This window comes from Lissotriton helveticus, chromosome 5_1 (assembly GCF_964261635.1).
Source record: "Lissotriton helveticus chromosome 5_1, aLisHel1.1, whole genome shotgun sequence".
Taxonomy (NCBI): Eukaryota; Metazoa; Chordata; class Amphibia; order Caudata; family Salamandridae; genus Lissotriton; species Lissotriton helveticus.
Genome location: NC_136065.1, coordinates 1,508,671,965 through 1,508,693,593, shown reverse-complemented (window position 1 = coordinate 1,508,693,593; position 21,629 = coordinate 1,508,671,965). Strand labels below are relative to the sequence as shown.

The window sequence follows — 21,629 nt, the reverse complement described above, 5'->3', positions numbered from 1 at the left end:
TTTGATGATACAGCAACATTTAATCTGTTGGCAGAACAAACCACTAGATGAGATTTTACGATATGCGAGGTACTGCAGTGACGAGATAGATTCTAAAGCCAAGAATCTAAAGGAGAAATTGATGGTGGTGCAAATGCAGTCCGCTGGGAAGGGTGGCCAGCAAAAGCAGGGGATGGGACGAAAACCAAATGGTCAGAACAAAGATAATGAAGAAGGGCAGAGACCTAGGATAGACTTTGCCACTTTAAAGAAAACGACAAAGTGTCATCTGTGTCACCAGGTGGGGCATTGGCGACGCGAGTGTCCCTTTAACCCTGAAAACGGAGAGCAAGAAGTAGAAGAGCAGGTCCAAGAAGACCCAGTGCAAAAAGTGACAGTCCCAAGCAGTAAGGTGGCCAAAGGGGGGACTTCGGCTCCACGGGCCCAATTCCCACAGCCACCGAAGATAGCAGCTGGAGGAAAGGTCTTTAAACAAATGCCTCTGTTTATCGAGGAAGAAAAATGTTATTACATTGATCCATTGACAGGACAACGGGTGAGCAGTGAAGAAGACTGTACCCTCGGGGCAGTTCTAGAAGTGGATCAGAGAGGGCCATTTGTTGAGGCAGAAGTGGCAGGGTGTCCCACTACGTTCTTAGTGGACACTGGAGCTACTCGTTCGACTCTGAGATCAGCGGTAGTTCCAGACTTGCCAATGTCAGGGGAAACAATTCAAGTGGTAGGAGTCGCAAATAAAAGAATGACTAGTCCCTTGACAGAACCAGTGTCTGTGAAAATTGGAAACCACATGAACGAACATCAGTTTGTGGTTTGTGACTCGAGTCCGGTATGTCTGTTAGGTAGGGATTTGTTATGCAAATTGAATTGCACCATATACTGCACCCCACAAGGAGTGGAGGTACAGACTACCGACGATGATGCTACCTTTAAGGTGGCCAATTCAAAATTCTGTGTAGAACTATATCCTACTCTGACTGTAGAAGATCTTCCACAAGACTTAAGAGATGCAGTGGCGTCAGAGGTGTGGGATTTCACAGGAGAAGATATAGGATTGATTAAAGGGGTAGAACCGGTAAAAATTCTGGTAAAACCAAATGTTGAGTTTCCAAGAACGCCTCAATACAAATTGTCCCAAGAAACGATTGCAGGAATAAAGCCTGTGATCGAGTCAATGATACAGCAGGGAATACTGAAAGAAATCGTGGGCAGTCCTTGTAACTCCCCGATTATGGGTTTGCAGAAACCTAGTGGGAAGTTTAGGATAGTTCAGGATTTACGAAAGATTAACAACATAGTCGTTTCATGTTGTCCCGTGGTACCGAATCCATCAGTAATATTGTTTCAAATACCATGTCAAGCAGAATGGTTCACAGTGATAGATCTTTGTCAGGCTTTCTTTTCAATCCCATTGGATGAAGAGAGCAGGTACCTTTTTGCGTTTAAAATGGAAGATCGCGTTTTAACATGGTGTCGAATTCCACAAGGATTCACAGACAGTCCATCCATCTTTAATCAGTTGTTGAAGAAGAATCTTGAGAATCTAGTACTGCCACAGAACTCGGTTCTGGTACAGTACATAGATGACCTACTTGTTGCGTCAGAAACAGAGGAAGCTTGTAAAGTAGATTCAATTGCCTTACTGAATCATTTAGCTGAAAATGGACATAAGGTATCTCCGAGCAAGTTACAGTATTGTCTGACAGAAGTACAGTATCTAGGGCACAGGTTAGAAAAAGGGAAACGTAAGGTGTCCCCAGAGAGGATTGAGGCGATAATGAAAATGAATGCGCCTACAACTCAGAGAGAGGTTAGAATGTTCCTAGGAATGGTGGGTTACTGCCGACAGTGGATAGTTAACTTTTCACTGAAAGCAAAGCCCTTACAGAAACTGACGCACAAGGAGGTGAGTGATCCGGTACCATGGGATGAAGAATGTCTGGTGGCGTTTTTACAGCTGAGAGACGATTTATGTCGTGCTCCGGCTCTGGGAATGCCAGATTATGAAAAGTCGTTTTCACTCTATTGCTGTGAGAGAGAGGGATGTGCTTTGTCAGTCTTGGCACAGACCCACGGTAATGCCCGTAGACCAGTTGCATATTTTTCGGCTACATTAGATCCAGTAGCCGCAGCGTTGCCCGGATGTCTCAAATCCGTTGCTGCAACGGGTGTCAGCATTGAAAGGAGCGAGAGTATTGTGATGGGACATCCAGTAGTGGTGTATGTACCGCATTCAGTTGAATTGTTAATGACCAGGACGAAGACGCAGCATCTGACCAATAGTAGGCTCACGCGTTATGAGCAAGTTATACTTGCCGCAGAAAACGTGACTCTCAGGAGATGCTCTGTCTTGAATCCTGCTACTTTGATGCCATTACCTACTGTAATAGAAGGCGAAGGATGTGAAGACCACGATTGCCTTGATGTGACTGAACTATGCACGAAACCCAGACCAGATATAGTGGATGAGCCATTGTCTGACCCCGATGAAATTTACTTTGTTGATGGCTCATGTTTAAGAGACGATACTGGTCGGTTAAGAGCAGCTTATGCTGTTTGTACCATTACTGGAGTTGTGGAAGCCGCTTGCCTGGAAGGAGTACATTCCGCACAGGTAGCAGAGATTATTGCCCTAACTCGTGCCTGCATAGCAGGAAATGGAAAGAGAGTCACCATCTACACGGACAGCCAATATGGTTTCGGTGTGGTTCATGATTTCGGGCAGTTGTGGTCTCAGAGGGGTTACATGACCTCCTCTGGTTCGCCCATTCGAAATGGAGAATTTGTGCGATTGCTGATAGAAGCATTACAAGGTCCTGTTGACATTGCAGTGGTGAAGTGTGTAGCTCATACTAAGAATACAGATTTTGTGTCACAAGGTAATAGATATGCTGATGAAGTCGCACGCTATTGTGCGGAACAAAGTTATTCTTTCTCAAAGGTGGAAATAGAAGGTGCAGAAGAAAAGACTGAATTAAGTATGATGTTAGAAACTGTAGACACTTGGGAGGATTTAAGGATAATGCAGGAGAACGCACCTGAAACAGAGAAAAAGGCATGGGAAATAGCAGGCTGTGTGCGAAGTGAAATGGATTTTTGGGTTTCAGCAGATGGGAGAGCTGTGTTACCTGAAGAATTAGCTAATCCCATGGCGAGAGAAATACATGGTCCAGTACATCTAGGAAGGGATGCTATGATGAGAGTTTTTAGGCAGACTTGGTATTGCCCGAAATTCAGAATAGCAGCAGAATCAGTATGTAAGCGATGTGTTACCTGCCAACAACTGAACGTAGGCAAACGAACACCAGTCACACTGAGTCACATTGGGAGGTCGGGGGGGCCTTTCAATAGAATGCAACTAGATTTCATCGAAATGCCAAGAGTCAATCGCCTTCGGTATGTGTTGGTGATTGTATGCGTATTTTCCAGATGGGTTGAAGCGTACCCTACACGTAGGTGCGATACACTCACAGTGGCTAAATTGTTGCTCAGGGAGTTGATACCGCGCTTCGGGGTGCCTGCCTCTTTGGAATCGGACAGAGGAAAACATTTTAACAGCGAAATAGTGAAGATGTTGTGCTCCACACTGAATATCGATCAAAAGCTGCATTGTAGTTATCGACCAGAAGCTTCAGGAATTGTGGAACAAGTGAATGGCACTTTGAAGAATAGATTGGCTAAAGTAGTGGCATCCACATCCTTGAGTTGGCCAGATGCTCTTCCATTGGTGCTCATGAGCATGCGCAGCACACCTGATAGGAGGACAGGTCTCTCTCCCCACGAGATCCTGATGGGGAGGGCCATGAGACTTCCTACAGTTCCAACTACTGCTCTATTGAATATTACAGATGATCTGATCTTGGATTATTGTAAAGGACTGTCTGACGCCATCCATTCTGTGTCCCTTCAGGTGCATGCGGCTGAAGTTCCAGCAGCGAGGAACCTGTGTCATGACCTGAACCCAGGGGACTGGGTCCTGGTTAAAAAACACGTCCGGAAGAACTGCCTAGATGTTCGCTGGCGTGGGCCCTTTCAGGTAATCCTGATCACGAACACCGCGGTGAAGTGCGGGGGGCTGCCAAATTGGATCCATGCATCCCATACTAGAAGAGTTCCAGCACCTCTAGAAGGAACAGCTCCCATCCCAGACGAAAGCCCGGAAGTGGAAGAAGAGTCGCAAGAAGGGATTGAGGCAGCTGAGGAGGTGTCGGAAGAAGTTGGGAACGCATCGGATTCAGAAGAAGAGCGAAGGCAGGACGGCAGTGAGACAGAAGACGCAACTGAAGGAGAGAGCAGAAGTGAATACGACTCAGACTCAGATCCGTATCGGAGCGACCAAGAACCAAGTGGGAGGACAAGGAATAGGAGAATAAGGCTTGGAGCTGCCACTTGGCCAGCAAGAAGAAGAAGGCTAAGTTTGAGGTCGGCCCAAGAAGAAACGCTTACTCCTATATCCGAAGACTCAGATCCAGAAGAAGATATCCAGGATCAAGCCGAGGAGGGTCTTAGAAGATCAAGTAGGGTGCGAGTGCCTAGCAGAAGATACTCTACTCCCGATTGGACCTACCTCGTTGCAGATGTCTGGGAGACACAGAACAGGGAGGATCAGGGAAGTGGAACTGATCAGAACTGACCCGATCATCACAGTGCAAATAAAGTTTCTACTGCCAGGAGCGGAGACCGAAAGGTTGCTGACACTCAACATCGTTCATCCTGCTCTCCTGAGTGGAATAAGAAAATTGCTTTTAGAGACAGTTGAGTTTCCAGTTTGCTGTTCACGATATCCAATATTGGAGGGAACTCTTCTTCGTTTGGAAATGCTTGAACGAGTAGTAGAATTGCTAGGAGTGCTTATTGTTGTGGACTAATATCATACTACGAGTGTCTTCAAAGGGGTGCAGATCTGGAAAAGTGAAGAAAGTGATCTTGATTAGAACGGACCCCTTTGTAATTGTGGATATAGAACTGATAGTACCAGGATTAGAAATTGAAAAAACGCTAACTCTCAATTTCGTCCGTCCACTTGTCTTGAGCGAAATAAGGAGAATAATCCTAGAAAAGGTTGACTTTCCATGGTGTGGTACGAACTGTCCAGAACCTGAGGGAATGATACTTCGGATGGACGTTTATGAAGAAGTAGTGTCACTCCTTGAGTCATACATAACTTCAGACGAAAATAAGACTTTTGAAAAGAAATTGTAAACTTGTTGCAAGATAACCTAGCGCCGAGTGGAAGAAGAAAAGCGATAGGGGTTTCATTTTAGTGGATGGAGAAGGGCTAGGGTTGTCTATTTTCTACTGGACTTTGAATTGTTTTGCGGAAACAAATTGTCAAGCTTCCAAGTGTTTCAAGAAAGACATTGCAAGAGAGAAAGACTTTGTTTGAAAAGAAGAGGAAGTGAATGCTGGAAGAAAGTCGAAAACTACACTGTTTGAGAACATGGAGGCTGGCAACCCGAACCGCAGGGCAAAATGTATAGCTGTTACATTTTTAGGAGTAGTGGTTTCTCTTATAATTTTAGTGGTAACTGTTTCATTCCTAGCGGGACACGAAGGGGATGGAACCACAGTTAAGGAGGATAAGGGAGTGTCAACACCGAGAACTACCACAGTTAAGGAGAAGGGAAACATCAATGAGAAAGACAAAGTGTTGTTAGATGCAGAAGTAAAAAGGTTACACATGGATGAGTCACAGGGGAATTACAAGTCAAATGCTTATGCTAAATTGCTTTATGAATATGTTGATGCCATGGAGGTAAAGGACTGTTATGTCTGTATGCAATTACCAATTTCGGTGGAGGAGGGTATCAAATACCATCATCTCCCGTTGACATATGGAATAACGTGCAGTTTATTGTTAAGTATGTTTTATGGACGAGACGGATTTGAGTATTACTTCTCGAATTTCGACTCGACATTGCCAGAGGTTCCGAATTTCAAGCATTTGAACAAATGGGACTACTACAAAAGCGAAGACAGGTTACACAAATGGTTTATTCCATGGAGAACGTTAGATACTTCACATGCTCGAATAAACAATCTGACTTGTCAAATATCAGAAGTTGAGAAAAAGTTTATAGCACAGGTAGATACTAGATACAGGAAGCAGAAGGTATTGAAGGCATCAGGACAAGGAGAAACAGATTGGACCAAGGAAGAAAGGGCACAACAACGAAAAGGAAGTATTGGTCCAATTGCTTTGGATAAGGAGAAACGGGGGAAACTGTGCATTCACAGGAGTTACTCCTATTATGAAAACGTTTATGTAGGACAAGTCAATTGCGAACATGCTTTTCAATTGGAGTACTACTCTAAGAACTTCATGAAAGGGATGCAAGCAATACCAAATGTATATTTTGTATGTGGAAGATATGCCTATGTGAAGTTACCAGATAATTGGTACGGATCATGCTATCTGGCTGTTGTCTTCCCTAAAATATATCATGTTGAGAATTTAGACACGCCTAAGAAAGAAATATCAACTAGATGGAAGCGAGGGCTGGGTGCAGCAGAAGTAGTCGGAGATGTAATAGGTGCTGCATTCCCTTTCTTAGGATTGATAATGAATGACATTAAGATCAGGAGGTTAGCTACAGTCGTAGATAGACTGTCTGCCAGTACTGCAAGATCCTTGATGCTGATAGAAGGGGAGATGCAATCGATTAGGGCAATGGTTCTTCAGAACCGACTTGCTTTAGATGTTCTGTTAGCAAAAGAGGGAGGAGTCTGTAGGGCCTTGAAGGTCCAGGAATGTTGTACTTACATTCCAGACAATTCAAAGCCTCTAGAGAAGTATATACAAAACATCACTGCCATACACTACGAAATTGAGGACCTGGCAAAGGTAAATGTGTGGGAAAAAGTAGGCCATGGAATGGGTAAAGTTGGAAGTTGGTTTGCCAACTTAGGAAAGGGTATCGTTTGGTACATATTGAAACCCATCATCATAGTAGTGATTTGTGTAATCACTTTGTGGGGATTGGTGCGTTTGTATCAATGGTATAGAGCAAATAGGTTACAGAGAGCTATGAAGAAACAGGAAGAAGAGTTGACAGCGATGCAGGACACTCAATATAAGAGTCTGAAAGCATTAGAGAGTATGAAAAGAAGTGGTACTGCCCTGTCTTCACTTTAAAGGTTCTACATTTTTGTGTCATGGTAATGATGACCCCTAAAGGTCATCAAAGGGGGGACTGAGAGAGCACAAGTTTGAAAAAAATGTATAAGTACGCCATATTTACAAGCACGTAGTTAGTTAACATGTACTTTGCACCAGAGTGTTTATATTTAGAAGTGAAATACACCGAGTGTCTTATATTCAGTGGTGAAATGCATAGAATGTTTAAGTAGAGTAACAATAATCATAACTGTGTGAGACTAATGTAGAAATGTTTGGGATGAATATGAAAACCTCACGTTCTCATGTTAAAGGAATAATGTAAGAGTTGAATGTAACTCTAAAACCCAGTATTTTGTGTAGGCCTCATGGCAATTCACAAGCAAATCTAAACGTGCTGCTAAAATAATGTGAGACAAGGTTGACATGGTTCTTTCAAAATGTACTATTGAACTTAGGGTTAAAAGTATATGCTTTATAGATGTGTTATTTTAGAAACGTATGCTAGTTAAGAATGTTTGCTGTTTAAATCAAGTTAACGTTTTAAGAGTGCAGGAACCTGCTGCATGTAAATCAAGTAGGCCAGAGCAGATAATGTCATGTAGTTTAAATCGTCATGTGCTCGTTAGAGGAGAGGTCGTGAGGTGTCCAGTATGGAGCTCTGAGAGTGTTTTATGGCCTAAGATATGGTGAAGTCTGGAATTTGAGGCCCACTGCAGGACGAGCTGTATGCAGGTGCGAGGGTCCTAATCAGCTCGAATGAAAGGGACTTTGTTCAGTGGCGCCTTGCGCAGGCCTGTAGGAGTTTCCAGGAATTTCAGGGGGTATCAGCGCACTGAAGAAGAAGCCTGGGAACCAAGGTCAACTTTAACGAGGGTCTTCAAGAGTACCATCATGGAGTTTGCCGCGGAAAGATGTACCACGTGAGGGGCGTCCCAAGGGGCGTTTCTATTGGAAATGTGATTTGGTATTAGGGAAAGTGACCCGGGAGGAGAGCAGAGCAGATGATTTTGGGAGCCTAAGGAAGCGGATGGGTAGGCAGATAGGCTGATCAGGAGAGACCCATTATCTGAGAAGAGACAAAGAGAAGTGCGTGATCTTCTTAGGAAATCACCACGGCTGACACCTAGAGGGTTAAGATCTTGCTAAGTAGGGATGTCATTTAGTATAGTGTAGGGACAGACTAACCTTAATTTTCTTTTCTGTAATGACTTTGAGGTTGCAACTTGTATTCATTTTGGCAACGCTCATGTTATTAGAGCTTGTACTTATTATTTTGTTCTTCAGACTCAGACTATTCAAGAAGTTCATGTTCATAGTGATACCGATATACCTTTTGAATCTCATTTTGAGAAGTTTGTATCTTCAGTTATCTTTGACTTTATATTAAATCTTTAAAACTTAATTTTGGTCAGTGGTCATTTAGAGTGGTGTAAGTTCTTAAATTGATTGTTTAGTGTGAGATTACCTTTTACTCAAGACAGGTACCAACGATTCAGTCGACAGGAAATGGGATTTGGTAAGATAATTAGTAACCAGTAATCCCGCGTTAGCACAAACATAGTCTTGCCTAGTTTATTTGAGTTTTCGGAGTTCTGAACACCATTCTTTTTCAATGTATTTAAATGGGAACCACAGCTGAAAATATTCTTGCACCAGAATGCCATCGCTCTCAGTAACTCATTAGGAACCTTATTTTGGCACTGGGGAGCTGATACTCACATGTAAGCCAGGACTAATAATTGAGCTATTTGCCACCCCTGATGATTACAGCTGGATTGAATGTGATGATGCAAGAGGGTAAGGGTGGCATGAACCAGCCCAACATATCCCGCCACTATCTTAGAACTTGGACAGGGTAGAAGAAGGCTAATGACACATTGAAAAGAATGAACAGGCTAAGTGGCAAATAGAGTTAAGATAATGAAATAGGGCTAAAAATAACATGTTACAAGGCCTGGGAAGCAGGCATCAATGCGGAGAGGAGAGAATTCAGGGAACGAAGGTGAGAAAATGGACAAAGGCAAAGAAAGTGAAGAGGAAAAAAGACAAGGAACTTAAAAAAATAGTGATCTAAACAGGCAAAGGGGAAGCCATTCAACAATAAAGGAGAGGTAGGACAAAGCGTTAAAGGAAGTGAGGAAAGGAAGAAAATAAAGAAAAAAGGATGAAGAAAGAAAAAAGAAAAATTATTAGGAAGTAAAATGAGTGCTAAATATGAGACAAGAAGGAACAAAGAAAATAGTTTGGGCTATTTGGTGTTAACAATGCTTTAGCTTGGACCCATAGTCAACTTATGTCCAGCACTAGGATTGTTGGAGTCATTACCTCTCAACCTGTCACATTTGAGAGTCTTCTGATAATGATTCAGTGGGTTAATGTTCACGTTTCCAAGTTAAATTGTGTACAAAATGAGGCTACCTTCTAAATGAGTGCAACACGAGAACGGTGAATGGAGGATGTGTCCACACTGCCTACTTGCCTCACTCGGGAGTATTTTCTGCACATTTACATGGACTAGAGCTAACACTGAGTGTTCTAAGGCCTCTGATGTTCGCTCACCTCAGTCCTGGCCACTGCTCAGACAGCTGATGAGTGGCAGAGACAGACCTGTCACTGGGAGCAACCAAGCATAGGACGAATCAGGGACAAAGGCCTCTAATGGGAGAGGGCAGGAGTATATAGCAAGAAGGAGATGGGAAAGCAGGAGATATGAAAGAGGAGATAGAAAGGAAAAAACAATAGAGGGCCAATAGAGTGGGCGTGAGAAGTATGGAGCGAGGGCAGAGGAAGGAAGGAGGACCACGGTGGATTGATGACAGAGTGAATGTTTGTGCAGGAGAGGGAAATGAGGTTAGTGTTATATAGAGAGAGAGATGAGAGGGAGTAAAAGGATGTTGTAGAAAGGCTAGAAGAGGACCAGAAACATACAGTTAGAGCGCAGGGAGGTTTCACTTGACAAGAAGCCCCACTGTAAACACTGGCTGCCAACTCAGTGAAGAAGTCAGTGGATCACTGCTTGTGAAGCAATTAGGTCAGTGGATCACTGCTTGTGAAGCGAAGAAGCTAGAGGATCACCACTTGTGATGTGAAGAGGTCAGATGATCGTCGCTTGTGAATTGAAGAGGTCAGAGATCGCCACTTGTGAATTGAAGAGGTCAGAGGATCACCGCTTCTGAATTGAAGAGGTCAGAGGATCACCGCTTGTGAAGTGAAGAGGTCAGAGGATCACCGCTTGTGAAGTGAAGAGGTCAGAGGATCACTGCTTGTGAATTGAAGAGGTCAGAGGATCACTGCTTGTGAATTGAAGATGTCAGAGGATCGTCGCTTGAGAAGTGAAGAGGTCAGAAGATCGCTGCTTGTGAATTGAAGAGGTCAGTTGATCAATGCTTGTGATGTGAAGAGGTCAGAGGATCGCCGCCTGAGCAGTGAAGAGGTCAGAAGATCGCTGCTTGTGGAGCCACACGCTTCCACTGGTCTCTGGAACTAGTTTGACGCACACATGAAGGCAATCTGAGGAGCTGACACTGGTGCACAGATGGCACTGCTGAGTGTGAAAAAAAGCTACATTAATGTTTAGTGAGAAGCAGGCAGTGGTGGGCAGTGCAAGTAAGTTGTGGTGGTGGGAGGTGTAAGGAATCTGCAGAAATGGGCAAGTAGTTCTTTTGACAGCGTATGAGAAGGTGCTGGTCTGTAGCGCAAGGAGTGAGTATTTGTCATCAGTTTGAAGAGCTGGCAGTGGTGGGCAGTGTGAGGAGCTGGCACCCGCTGGCAGCCTCTTGAGCCGGTAATGGTGGGCAGGTGGAGGAGTCGGCACTGGTGGGTAGTTCGAGGTGCCTGGTGCGGTGGACAGAGGGAGGAGCCAGCAATGATGCGCATGTTTAGCAGTGTAGAGTGGACCATCTAGGCGCCTTGTCTGCTCAGGCTGCCATGGTTACCGAATCTTACCAGAGCACCTGTTGCAATGGAATAGTGGGAGGCTTCAGGGCCTCTGTAAGGCACGGGGTTATTTACATTAAAAGCACGGCCTATCAAACTCTTGTTACTTGAACAGTGCACCCAGGGGCCGTTGTTTGGTGCAGTTTCAAGGACGAGCACTGTGAGTCCCAGGAACTACTTCAAAGAACCTGTGCCTGAAGCCATGTCAAATCCAACAGAAACCTCGCTATGTAGGCCAGTCCAGGATCTGTCACTCTGTTGTACTGCTACTGACGTCTCCGTGCCGTCACTTCGTATCCCACTCATTTCTCACACTCTCCTTGCATCCATGCACGAGGGTAGCCAGATACTGGAAAATGGCAGAAGTGAAGCAGGCCTTGCAGGCAAGGATGTTCGGCGTAGAGTCACATTTCAGAGACAACGAGAACGTCTGAAATGTAACTGAGTGTGCCCGTGTCTTGCTGCTTTTCACGAGTGTCATCCTGCAAGCGAATTTCCTGGCAGGCCATTTCTGTCCCTTTTCAAACTTCTCTCGGGGCCCACACTACCCACGGTATCCAGCACTGTCCGGTGTGTCAGGACACATGGATCCTTTCCAGCCCCACCGGCCTTCCTGGGGCTGCAGTGAAAGACTCACTCAAGTAATAAGAGCGGTAGTCATTACATGGCCCTTCACCACTCCAAGGTGAGTGAACACAGAGCAAACTGCTTACTAAGCATATGTTTAACCCCTTGGCCGCGGGGGTAATTCCCCCGCTGTGCTGAGGGGCGCGCACAGCGCCCCGGTGCTCGTGACGAGCTCAGCTTGTCATGAGCCACGGTGGCCGTGTGCTCATGATGAGCTGAGCTCGTCACGGCCCCACCCGTTTTTATGGAACGCTCAGCACAGCGGGGGAATTAGCCCCGCGTGCGAGCGTTGGAGCCGTTATGACGAGTTCAGCTCGTCATGAGCACACGGCAACCGTGGCTCATAACGAGCTGAGCTCGTCATGAGCATGGGAGGGGTTAAAGGGGAGCTCCAAGCAAAATGCTGTCTAAAAAGAGGTATATTTTTCTCCACTGCTCGCCCACTGAGCCTCTGAGCTAGTTTGCAGAAAAGAGTTATTAAGCAGTAAAATATGATTATTAGGGCGCACGTTGTAACTTAAAAAAACCTTATTTGCCAGCTTCCTGCCTATCCTTTTCTGCATTTCTCTTTGAATAATGATGCCGCTCAGGCATGGATTGAGCTGGTGAGAGAGTGGAGGGCGCGGCTCGTGCCCCAGGTACTCTGCACTGCAGCAGTGGCGCTGGCAGCCCATACCGGGACTGTGCGAACTCCCCATCTCCAAAGTACTGGAGCTCTGTAGCTGGTGCTCGGCCTCAAACAAACAACAAGGCCTACTGGGGAAGCACGCTGTACAGCCAAGAGGTCAGGCAACATTGCAGGGACCTTCAAGCAAGCTGCATCACTTCCGGCTGCACACTCCAAACAGCGCTCAAAATAGAAGAAGGACTGCAATGGAAATAACTGCTCATTTCGTGTGAAATGGATGTTCCAGGAAGGCTAGGAACCCATTTAATAAATGGGTTTAGTGGGCCGCCTTTATGGTGAATGGAGGCTTTGCTGCAAGCATTTCCAATGAGAAGCGCGTCAGTTACCTGGAGGTAGCTGTTCTGTGTGCAGTCCAGCCTCCTAAATTAAAAGCGTGTGCTTGGCTGAATTAATATGTGTATCCCAAAAGTGAAAAGCTTGTGCTCAAAACGAAAATGTGTGCATTCTTATAACTCATAACTTAACGTTAGGAGAAAAATTGATGGATTTTCAAAATATCTTTAATATATTTAAAGCTGGTATCTGAGTGATAAATCATGAGCCATTGGGGCGATGTATTACTGATATTATTACCTTTGTGCAAGACATTCCACAATGATAAAGCCTTTTTGCCATTACTGCTGGTAACTCTGCCTGATGCAAGAGAGCACTGCTGGTAATCCTGCACGGGGTGGCCACTAGTGTAATCTTGTCTGGAGTGATCACTATTACCACACTAAAGTTAAAGGTGTCTTGGTATTTTCATCTGACTTAAGCAACCCTTTTTACATAAAATGTTGACAACCCCTGCTTTCCAGGAATGCAAACATGTATTTGGCCAATCAAGCGTATGCGATGCACCCAGCTACTTCCTGCCCTATATAGCATTTCTTGTAATATCGCCCTTTGTTTTCTAGAGCAGTGCAACAGAACTACTACATCAAAGAATGGTGGACGGGTAAAAGAATAAAGCGAAAGAAAAATAGAAGTGTGGAACAAGAAAAATTCAAGTAGAGCAACAGGAACAAACGGAGTGCGTTGAAGGCTTGGGTGACTCACAAGGAGTGCAGGCTTGCAGGAAAAATGCACCGGCTGCACAAAAAGTAGGTTGGCCGCACTGGCGGGGGAAGTTATAGACTCAGCCTAGTCAGATGCCAAGGCTGCGGGTCATCAGAATCGCTCTCCTGGAAAATGCAATGTGATGGTACAAATCTGTCTCTGCTGCTAAAGCTGGAAAATCATAATTAGTTGTGGGTCAAGCTCTCGCTACAGCGCACAATGCAGGAGCGAGGCGACTGGAGCTGCCACTAAGGGCGGTGTGAGAAAATAAGTTATGAGGCATGGAAACAGGCGCGATGTTCCCGAAGCAATTTTCACTCGATTGTCAATTTTGGCTAATTGTGACCACAGAGTTCTGTGAACCCTTCGATGAGCCAGGATATTCCAAAAGATACATTCAGCGTGTCCCTATCTTACTCTTTCATTCAAACACCTAGCCTGTTTATTATGTTCATGATTCTAATCCGGCTTTGCCCTACTCCTTAAGGAAGCCATCCCATGAATGACGTCATCAAACATTCTATAATTCTTATTGTTGGTGTGTTCGTGATGCAAGACTGGGTGATGAGAACTGTTTTTTTATTCGCTACACTGTATGGCCCTTATAACCACCGGAGAAAGGCTCCCAGTGAACAGGTTTTCTTTAGACTTTACTATGGCTTCCTTCTTAGTTGGCCACTCTATCTGGTTATTTACGAGTCTTAACGCAGGGTGATCATTTGTGGTCCTTGGGACGTAATCCTCAGGTGTTCAATTAAAGAGTTCAGAATGGTTTCTGTTGTTAGCCTATGCCCTGTTCTGTCCAAGGTTGCTAGCATACCGATCAGAGGTCTCAACCCCCAAGCATTATACAGAAATGGTGGATTTACGTCTGATGGATGGTTGTAGAAACAACAGACACGCCGACAAGTCGCATTAATTAATGTATCCATGGTGATCACATTGAGGCACATGTAGAGGTGGGCGAGTCAACAAATTGACAGGTCCGAGCCGACACAAGGGACCGGTTTGGCATTACAAGCCCATGGACGAGCCAAGCCATGTAAAACATGGGCATGTAAATCATGCAACAAACATCATGTAAACATATGGTAGTCTCTTCAAACTTGAATATGTATATTTAACACACGGAAGTGTTTCACCTTAATACATCAGATCACATCACTGCATAGTTAAAAGAGTTTGTTTTTAAATAGGAAGTTAGATTACTCTTGCACCCCCATCCCCACGCTGCCCTGACAACAAGGTAAGGGAATTGTTCTATGTACTGTATGTGGCCAGATTGTTATTAAAAAGGAAGCAACATTTAGTCTATTAAATCAAACACATGAGGCATTGTAACGTGCACATCCTAAACTCACATTTCAAGGTGCTCTCGTGATAGTGAAAACAAAGGTGGCTCAGTAAAATAAAATATTTGCCTAGGATCACACAAACTGGTCAGGTGGGGGAAGCCAGGATTGATACCAGAGTTCCTGGTTTCACAGTGTGCTTTCAGACGCTAGATGGGTATCTGTTCCTTGCTCCTGTTTTACATCAAAAGATAATGCTTTATCTTTAACCCTCGGTGCGCGAGGTTAGAACGTGGGTGGTAGGCACAGGCTTCATGAAAGCTCAGCTCGTCGTGGGCTCGAGGATCCAGGAGGGCCTGGAGCCGAGCCACAGCCAGGGAGAAGGGCAATTGTCAAAGCGAAAACAGGTGAGAGAGAAGGAAAGATGGGAGGAATGTAAAAAAGATTAATAAAATAATGCAGAAAGGAAGTATGAGTAAAGGGGGCTAGTGGAATGAGGGAAAACATGAAGAGGGGGAAATAAATGAAGGATGGAGGGACTGCATTTATTTAAGTGAATGAGATCGCCGCTAAAGAAAGCATGTAGTGCACAGAGTTAAACTCATGAAGCAACGAACCCCATGAGATATCCCAGCTGCTCGTGTCCACCGTGTAACCTGTGGGTCCCAGGCTCATGCATCAGTGGTGCGGGCTAACTTTCTCTTTTTATAGCTCATAATATGAGTAGCGCAGAGATACATTTTAACAACGTATTGTCATCACAAGCCTTACCATAACTTTATGCTGCCCGGTCAGGTTTGGGGGTTCGCACAACAGCTGAGTCTCGGAGACTGTGACCGTGCAGGGAGTTTCACCAATCAACACGGAGTAGTTGAGCTTGGCACCCCCCGGGGCAGGTGGGCACAGATTCTTACCCTAGTGGAGAAAAGGAGAAAAAGAGAAAGAAAGGTAGGTAGCATTTCAAGTGTGAGGGTAAATCCATGGGTGAGGTCAATGAGCTGCAGAGGGGGCACTCATCCTTCTGCCACCTTATTAGTGCTACACCGAGACCAGCCCTGGTGCCATGCACAAACGTTGGCACGCAAAAATACACTGTATACTGCATTGGCGTGTCCTTTCTTCTAAAATCACTGAAAATAATCTCAGAAGCTGGCATGACTTCCCAAGTAGACTAAAGCACTTGAGCTCAGAGGCTTCAAAGCTGTGATAGCTCCACCTGTGCAGAGTCCGTGACCTGGCTGCTATGCAGTGCAGAGCAGGGGATGGCCCTGCGCTGTTGGTAGATGCAGGAGCCTTTGACAAAGCCAAAAGGTTTAGCTTACATAAAGCGAAGTGTAGATTTTCTCTCTTATCAACTGACCCCTTATGAAATCTAGATTTTTTGGGCCGGAAAACAAATGCATTTGCAAACCCACACTTGTAGTGACCTAATTCAGAAAACGAAACATTGTTTTAACTGAAAAGCTGGAAGGGGCTGAGAGCGGCACAACTGGCATGGCCACTTTGGCAAATATGCCTTTATACAAGCACACAGGTAGGATTTGATACAAAAAAACCCCAAAAATGTGGTCTTTATGATGTAGATAATTTTCTTTTCTTTTACTGCTTTAACCGAATTATTTTACTGCTTTAACCGAATTCGAGAGTTTTGGAAATTTGAAACAATGCATATGAAACTTAATTTGTATGCAATAAATCTTTGCAAATAGACATGATGGATTATTTTTACAAATAGGCTATTCCATACCTGCCCTGAATGCTTTATACATAAAGCAGGCCTTCTTTCTAACCGCACTACCAATGAAAACATCAAACAATACATTATTGTAGTGAGAAAGCTCAACTCTAGAAACATATAACTTGCATTCTTCTCTTGCTCAGCCAGTTACATAGCAGGCAATTCCATGCATCTCTTCCAAGTCCTTTGTTCCTATATTTCAAAATATATTTATATGAATGAATGCAGCGAACATCACTCATGAAGTAAGACCTAAAAAGGCAGGTTTAAATGTATGTAATTGCCTCTAAGGACTGTGAAACACATTTCAGGTGATCGGATGATGTCTCAAATATAGTACCCCGCTGCCAAAGCGCAAGCGCATTATATCCCATTGCACTCGTAACATAGCGGGCTGGGTGTCTGTCACAACTGTGATGGAGCACCCACGCACCAAACTCTAAAGCAGGCCCGAGTCCCTTCCATCCCCTTACCTTCATTATGATGGGAGATCCAGGTTTCTGGTCCAGGACCCCTGTGGTGCTCAGGACCTCGAAGGTGGGGTTGGGGTAGTAGACAAATTTTGTGCTATTGAAGACGAGCAGAGGCTGGACATTGTTGAAGATGAAACCAAACTCATCAGGGTACTCGACAGCGTCCAAACCCGGTCGGTACTCGCTGGTGAGGGAGGGAGCCAAGCACGAGAGCACCGAAGCATTCACAGCCTTGCACACCTGTGGCAAAATAAAGGAGAAAATGCAAACTTTTGTTTACGCGACAAACCCTCCTTTGTTTCTGTCTTTGTACCTGTCTAAGTCTCAGTCTCTCTGTCTTTCTTGTCTATTGCTGTCAGTGGCATATCTTCTGTCTCTATATTTGTATTTAATTTTCTTTGCACACTTGGAAGCATAAACAAGGCTGTTAGCCTTAGAAAGCTTCACAACAAAAAATTTGTGAAATAAAAATAAGTATACAATAATCGTAGTGCCTCTGTATACGCATCTATAGAGGTGGATGCCTTATTTCTAGTCTCGCCCCTGCCTATCTATCTCTAGTTTCATCTATAGCTGAAACTGTCTGCCTCTCCATCCCCCACCTCTCTCTGTATTACTGCAGACAGTACATATATGTCACCAAATACAAACTCATACATAACAAAATGAAGCATACAAATATTATTAATAGATTACAGGTTTTAAAAGGCCAAATATAATGGAGTTTGTGGAAAGAGGTTGCCAATGTTGGAGCAGTAGTGGATATGAATACTACGTGAAAATAAAGCTCAAGAGGTAAAATATTAATAGGCGACGAGTTGTTTTTCTGTGATGTTTGCTTGTGTGTGCCTGTCTGTCTCTGTAGTGCTAGATTGATGCTGCTCTGCTTGCAGGCCTGTCTGCTTCTTTGGCTCTCATTACGAGTGGCCCAGTATGTGGTATGACATTTATCTCATCTGATAAAATCCAACACCGCTGAGTTGGAATGGATAGGGTGGAATAAATGCCAGCCAATTACAACTTTTTTGGAATAATATGCAGTGGCGGCTCTTCCGCTAAGGCGGTGGAGCGTCGTGTCACTGCTTTAAAGCAGTGCACAGGAAAAATAAAATGATAATAATGGGCCGTTATTATCATTTTATTTTTAGTAGTGTAGTTGCAGCCATGACCCAGAGGGAGGAGGAGTGGTAGCTGCTGCACATTAAGCACGCATAAAGGTTTGGCCGGACGTCTTCGGCAGGCCAAACCGTCATGCACACGTTGCATGTTCTCCACCATCTATATTGTACAGCCTTGGTGGAGAACATGCACAGCCTCCCAGTCCCTCTCTGAGCGATAAATCATGGCGCTCAGCCCAATCACAACGCTGCTCCGCAGCGGCGTGATTGGCTTGGGAGCAGTGCTTAATTTGAGCTGGTGGTTTCCAGTGCTCAGCACTGGCACTTAATCATCAACACCGGCACTTTTCATGAGCACCGGTTAAAGACAAATTGATTTATGACAGGCATGGGAGATTAAGTGATTTGCCCAGATTCAGAGGATGTTGAGCCGACATCAAGACTGGAACCATGTTCGCCAAGTCTGAAGTCGGCAGCTCTGGCCATTACACCACATCTTCTCCTCACTTTTAGTAGTTGGTTCTGTTTCAGCCAGCGCCAACAGGAGAAATGGGCTGGTGCAATCTGCCTCCCGAAGAAGTTATCACAAACCCAAAACTGCGATACGTGTATTAGCAGGAGTTACTGCACGTATCACAAATAACTAGGTCCCTCATAATCAGGGTTTCATGTGCCATGTGTCAGAATGTCTGTCTCTGTGCTTATTTGTACCTGCCAATCTGTGTTTCTCTGTGTGTGCCTGTCTCTCAATGCCAATTTGCTTATCCATCCCTCAAGAAGGTACTCGCTTCTTTATCTCCTCTGACTTTTCCACCAATGGCCAGACCTCATTGTATCACAATGCAGAATTCCTCTATGTGCTATTTCATGTACAGCTTCAAGTCACACTGTTTAGGTCTGGCTTGAGAGTGCAGCTGTCTTTCTCATCTACTGTCATCAGTTCTTTAACATACACAGGAAGTATGCTTTCGTGCCATCCCACAGGGGAATCACCCTCTCCCCTCATGCTATTACCTGTTTGGTGTATCATTCCATTTCATGGAATGCTTGCATTGCAAGGCATGAGGGTCTATTTTACATCTCAAAAGTACAACGAATCATCATAAATTCAAGTCTTTAACTCATAGAAGCATTCAATACAAAAAGCAATAAAAAATGTGTTACCTCAATTTGCTGTAGAAGGCTTTGTAGAAAAACATTTTGGCCAGGTCTCAAAATGCAAGTTGTACCAATTGCCTTTAGCAATGCTTGTTAAAATATGCTATTATGAATACATAGCTACAGTACTAAGCGGGGACAATATACAAGTGTGATTTCTCCATAGGATTTCCGAATAAAACTCTTAGCTGATCAAGCAGCAGGGTAGGGATTAGTGGCCTCTACTCAAGGAGAAGCTTTACATACGGACGTTTGTTTCCAGAAAACTTGTAAGAAGCTTTATCATTTCAAAAAGTTCCACCCACAACGTTGACACCCCCGCTTCACCTCACGTGCCTTTTCAGCGCGCTGCTAGAAAGAAATGTGGGATCGGCTGACTAACAGTTTGCTATGCTCCTACTGTGCAAATTAATTATATTTAATGTTTTTATATTTATGTTTTATAAAGCACAAGTAAGTACAGCATGTAGGATTCAAAATATCATACAACTGCGAGTGCCGTAATATAGCATTTGCGTGCCTGTACAGGGGAGCAGTGTCAAAAAGTCTCAACATTCAAAAGTTGCAAATTGAATTAAAGATGGAAAGCATTTAGGTATGACAGCATGAGCAAGGGGCCAGGTATTTGTGGGAGGGAAAGATTTTTAGAGATTTTTTTAAAAGGTGGAGAGGCACAGCATTTTTGATTTGAGAAGGTAGTGAGTTCCTAAATCTTGGGGCAATTCCAAGTAAGATCTCTGTGATCTTTAATAGGGCATGATATTGAAATTGTGAAATTGTTCAAGGTCTTGATATTGCGGAAGACAATAGATATGCTATGCTCTTGAGTCAAGACTTCAGGTCCATTGGGGTTGAGGGATTTGTAGGCGACGTGCTGTTTTGAAAAGGATGTGTGCCTTAATTGGTAACATTTCATATTTATTAGGCTAGGGCAAGATGTGGTCACTGGGGAAAATTCGCAAAGGCATTTATAGTATCTGAAATTGTGCTACATGAGTACTAAATCACATACTTATAAATGCCTTGTCAATTGGACCCATAGTTTGGAATACAGATCAGCATGATTTTGTTTCATGTGTGCCAAAAGAGCAATCATTAAATAAAGAATCCACCAAATCAAAACAATAGCTTCTAGTTGGCTTACTATTCCTGTAATACTACTTCAGATTCTTTTAGCTACCTTTGAAACTGGCCCCATACTTTTTTGCATTCATTAGGAGTCAAGCGGCAGGGTGAAGCACAGCTTTAGAGCTTTTGGCAGAGAAGAAAGAAGAGAATCACAGCAGTCCAGTATAGAGATCAGTAGCGCTTCCACATCTATGCTCCGAATAGAGGCGTTTAGAGTTTTTTTGAATTGACGTAAGTGGGCGCTGGCTCATTTGACCGTGGACTGGATGTAGGAATTCAAGCATGGGCTTTCCTCAAAGATGGACCCGAACGATTTGGCTAAGATTACAATTTTGGGAGTCATACCTGTGCTTGCAATGGAGTTTAATCATTTTAGTCTCAGCAGGGTGTTGGATTTTAAGGTGAAGAGTAGGAAATCAGTGTTAGAGCATTGAGTTTTAGATATCTGTAGGTCATCATCTCTTGCTGAATGCTGGCCACACTTGTTTTTATGGGTTTTATGGTATTAGGAGATTCATACAAATGTATCTACAAATACACTTGACTTTGATGGCACCGGCGTATTGATAGAACGACACCTCAAGATCCAAGAGTCAATCTACAGAGGGTTCATGAAGACATTGAAGGACAGGAACCAATGTACAAACAATCAGTCAGAAAAATAATTTTCAATTTTACTAGTCCAGTGCAATTAGAAAAACATATTTTTAACTAGTTCAGCACTGTACCCTTTTTGACAATTCTAGTATGTAAATGTAAATGTAAATGTAGGTGTACTTATATAGCGCAAACCTGTCACCCAAAGGGCATCCTGGCGCTTGCTTAGGGAACCCGTCCTGGTATTCCCCTGTGAGAAACCCCGGCAGGGTGTCCACAAGGTGAAAGCCAGGCATCCCGCCGCGAGGGGCCGTAGTGGAGATTAAGCAAGCTATTGCCCAGAGTTGCAGAGTGTGACCCCGTGATTCGAGTAGGCACCGGAGCGAGAATTGTCGAGTCCGTGGAATTTTTGAGCCCGAGACCCGCCGAGGCGGGGAATCGAACCCTGGTCCACGGTCGATCTCAGCTTCCGGGTCTGCCGCCTCTAACCACTGAGCCACGCTTCTCCACTAGTATGATCGGAAGAGTTTAAATGGAATTCAGATCAAACAGAACGAGGCAGGTTCACCATCTCAAACAGTGTTCCAAGCAAGTTTCAGATTGCAACACATAAAACGATACTAGTCTACAGAGGTACTGAACTCCTCTGACTGCTGGAGGCGATGAAATAGGGTGACCCATCCACCTGCCAGGCACTTCATTTCAAATATGACACTAGC

General features: G+C 44.3%; 1 protein-coding gene across 1 annotated transcript in view; it reads right to left on the bottom strand.

The window, feature by feature from the left end:
- PLXNA2 (plexin A2) overlaps positions 1–21,629 on the bottom strand; it is a 561,219-nt gene that overhangs the window by 87,297 nt on the left and 452,293 nt on the right. Inside the window, exons 18-19 of the mRNA XM_078644504.1 lie at positions 16,910–17,149; positions 15,470–15,613 (exon numbers count right to left, since the gene is read on the bottom strand). Coding sequence (XP_078500630.1) covers positions 15,470–15,613; positions 16,910–17,149 — 384 coding nt within the window. The remainder of the gene's footprint in view (positions 1–15,469; positions 15,614–16,909; positions 17,150–21,629) is intronic.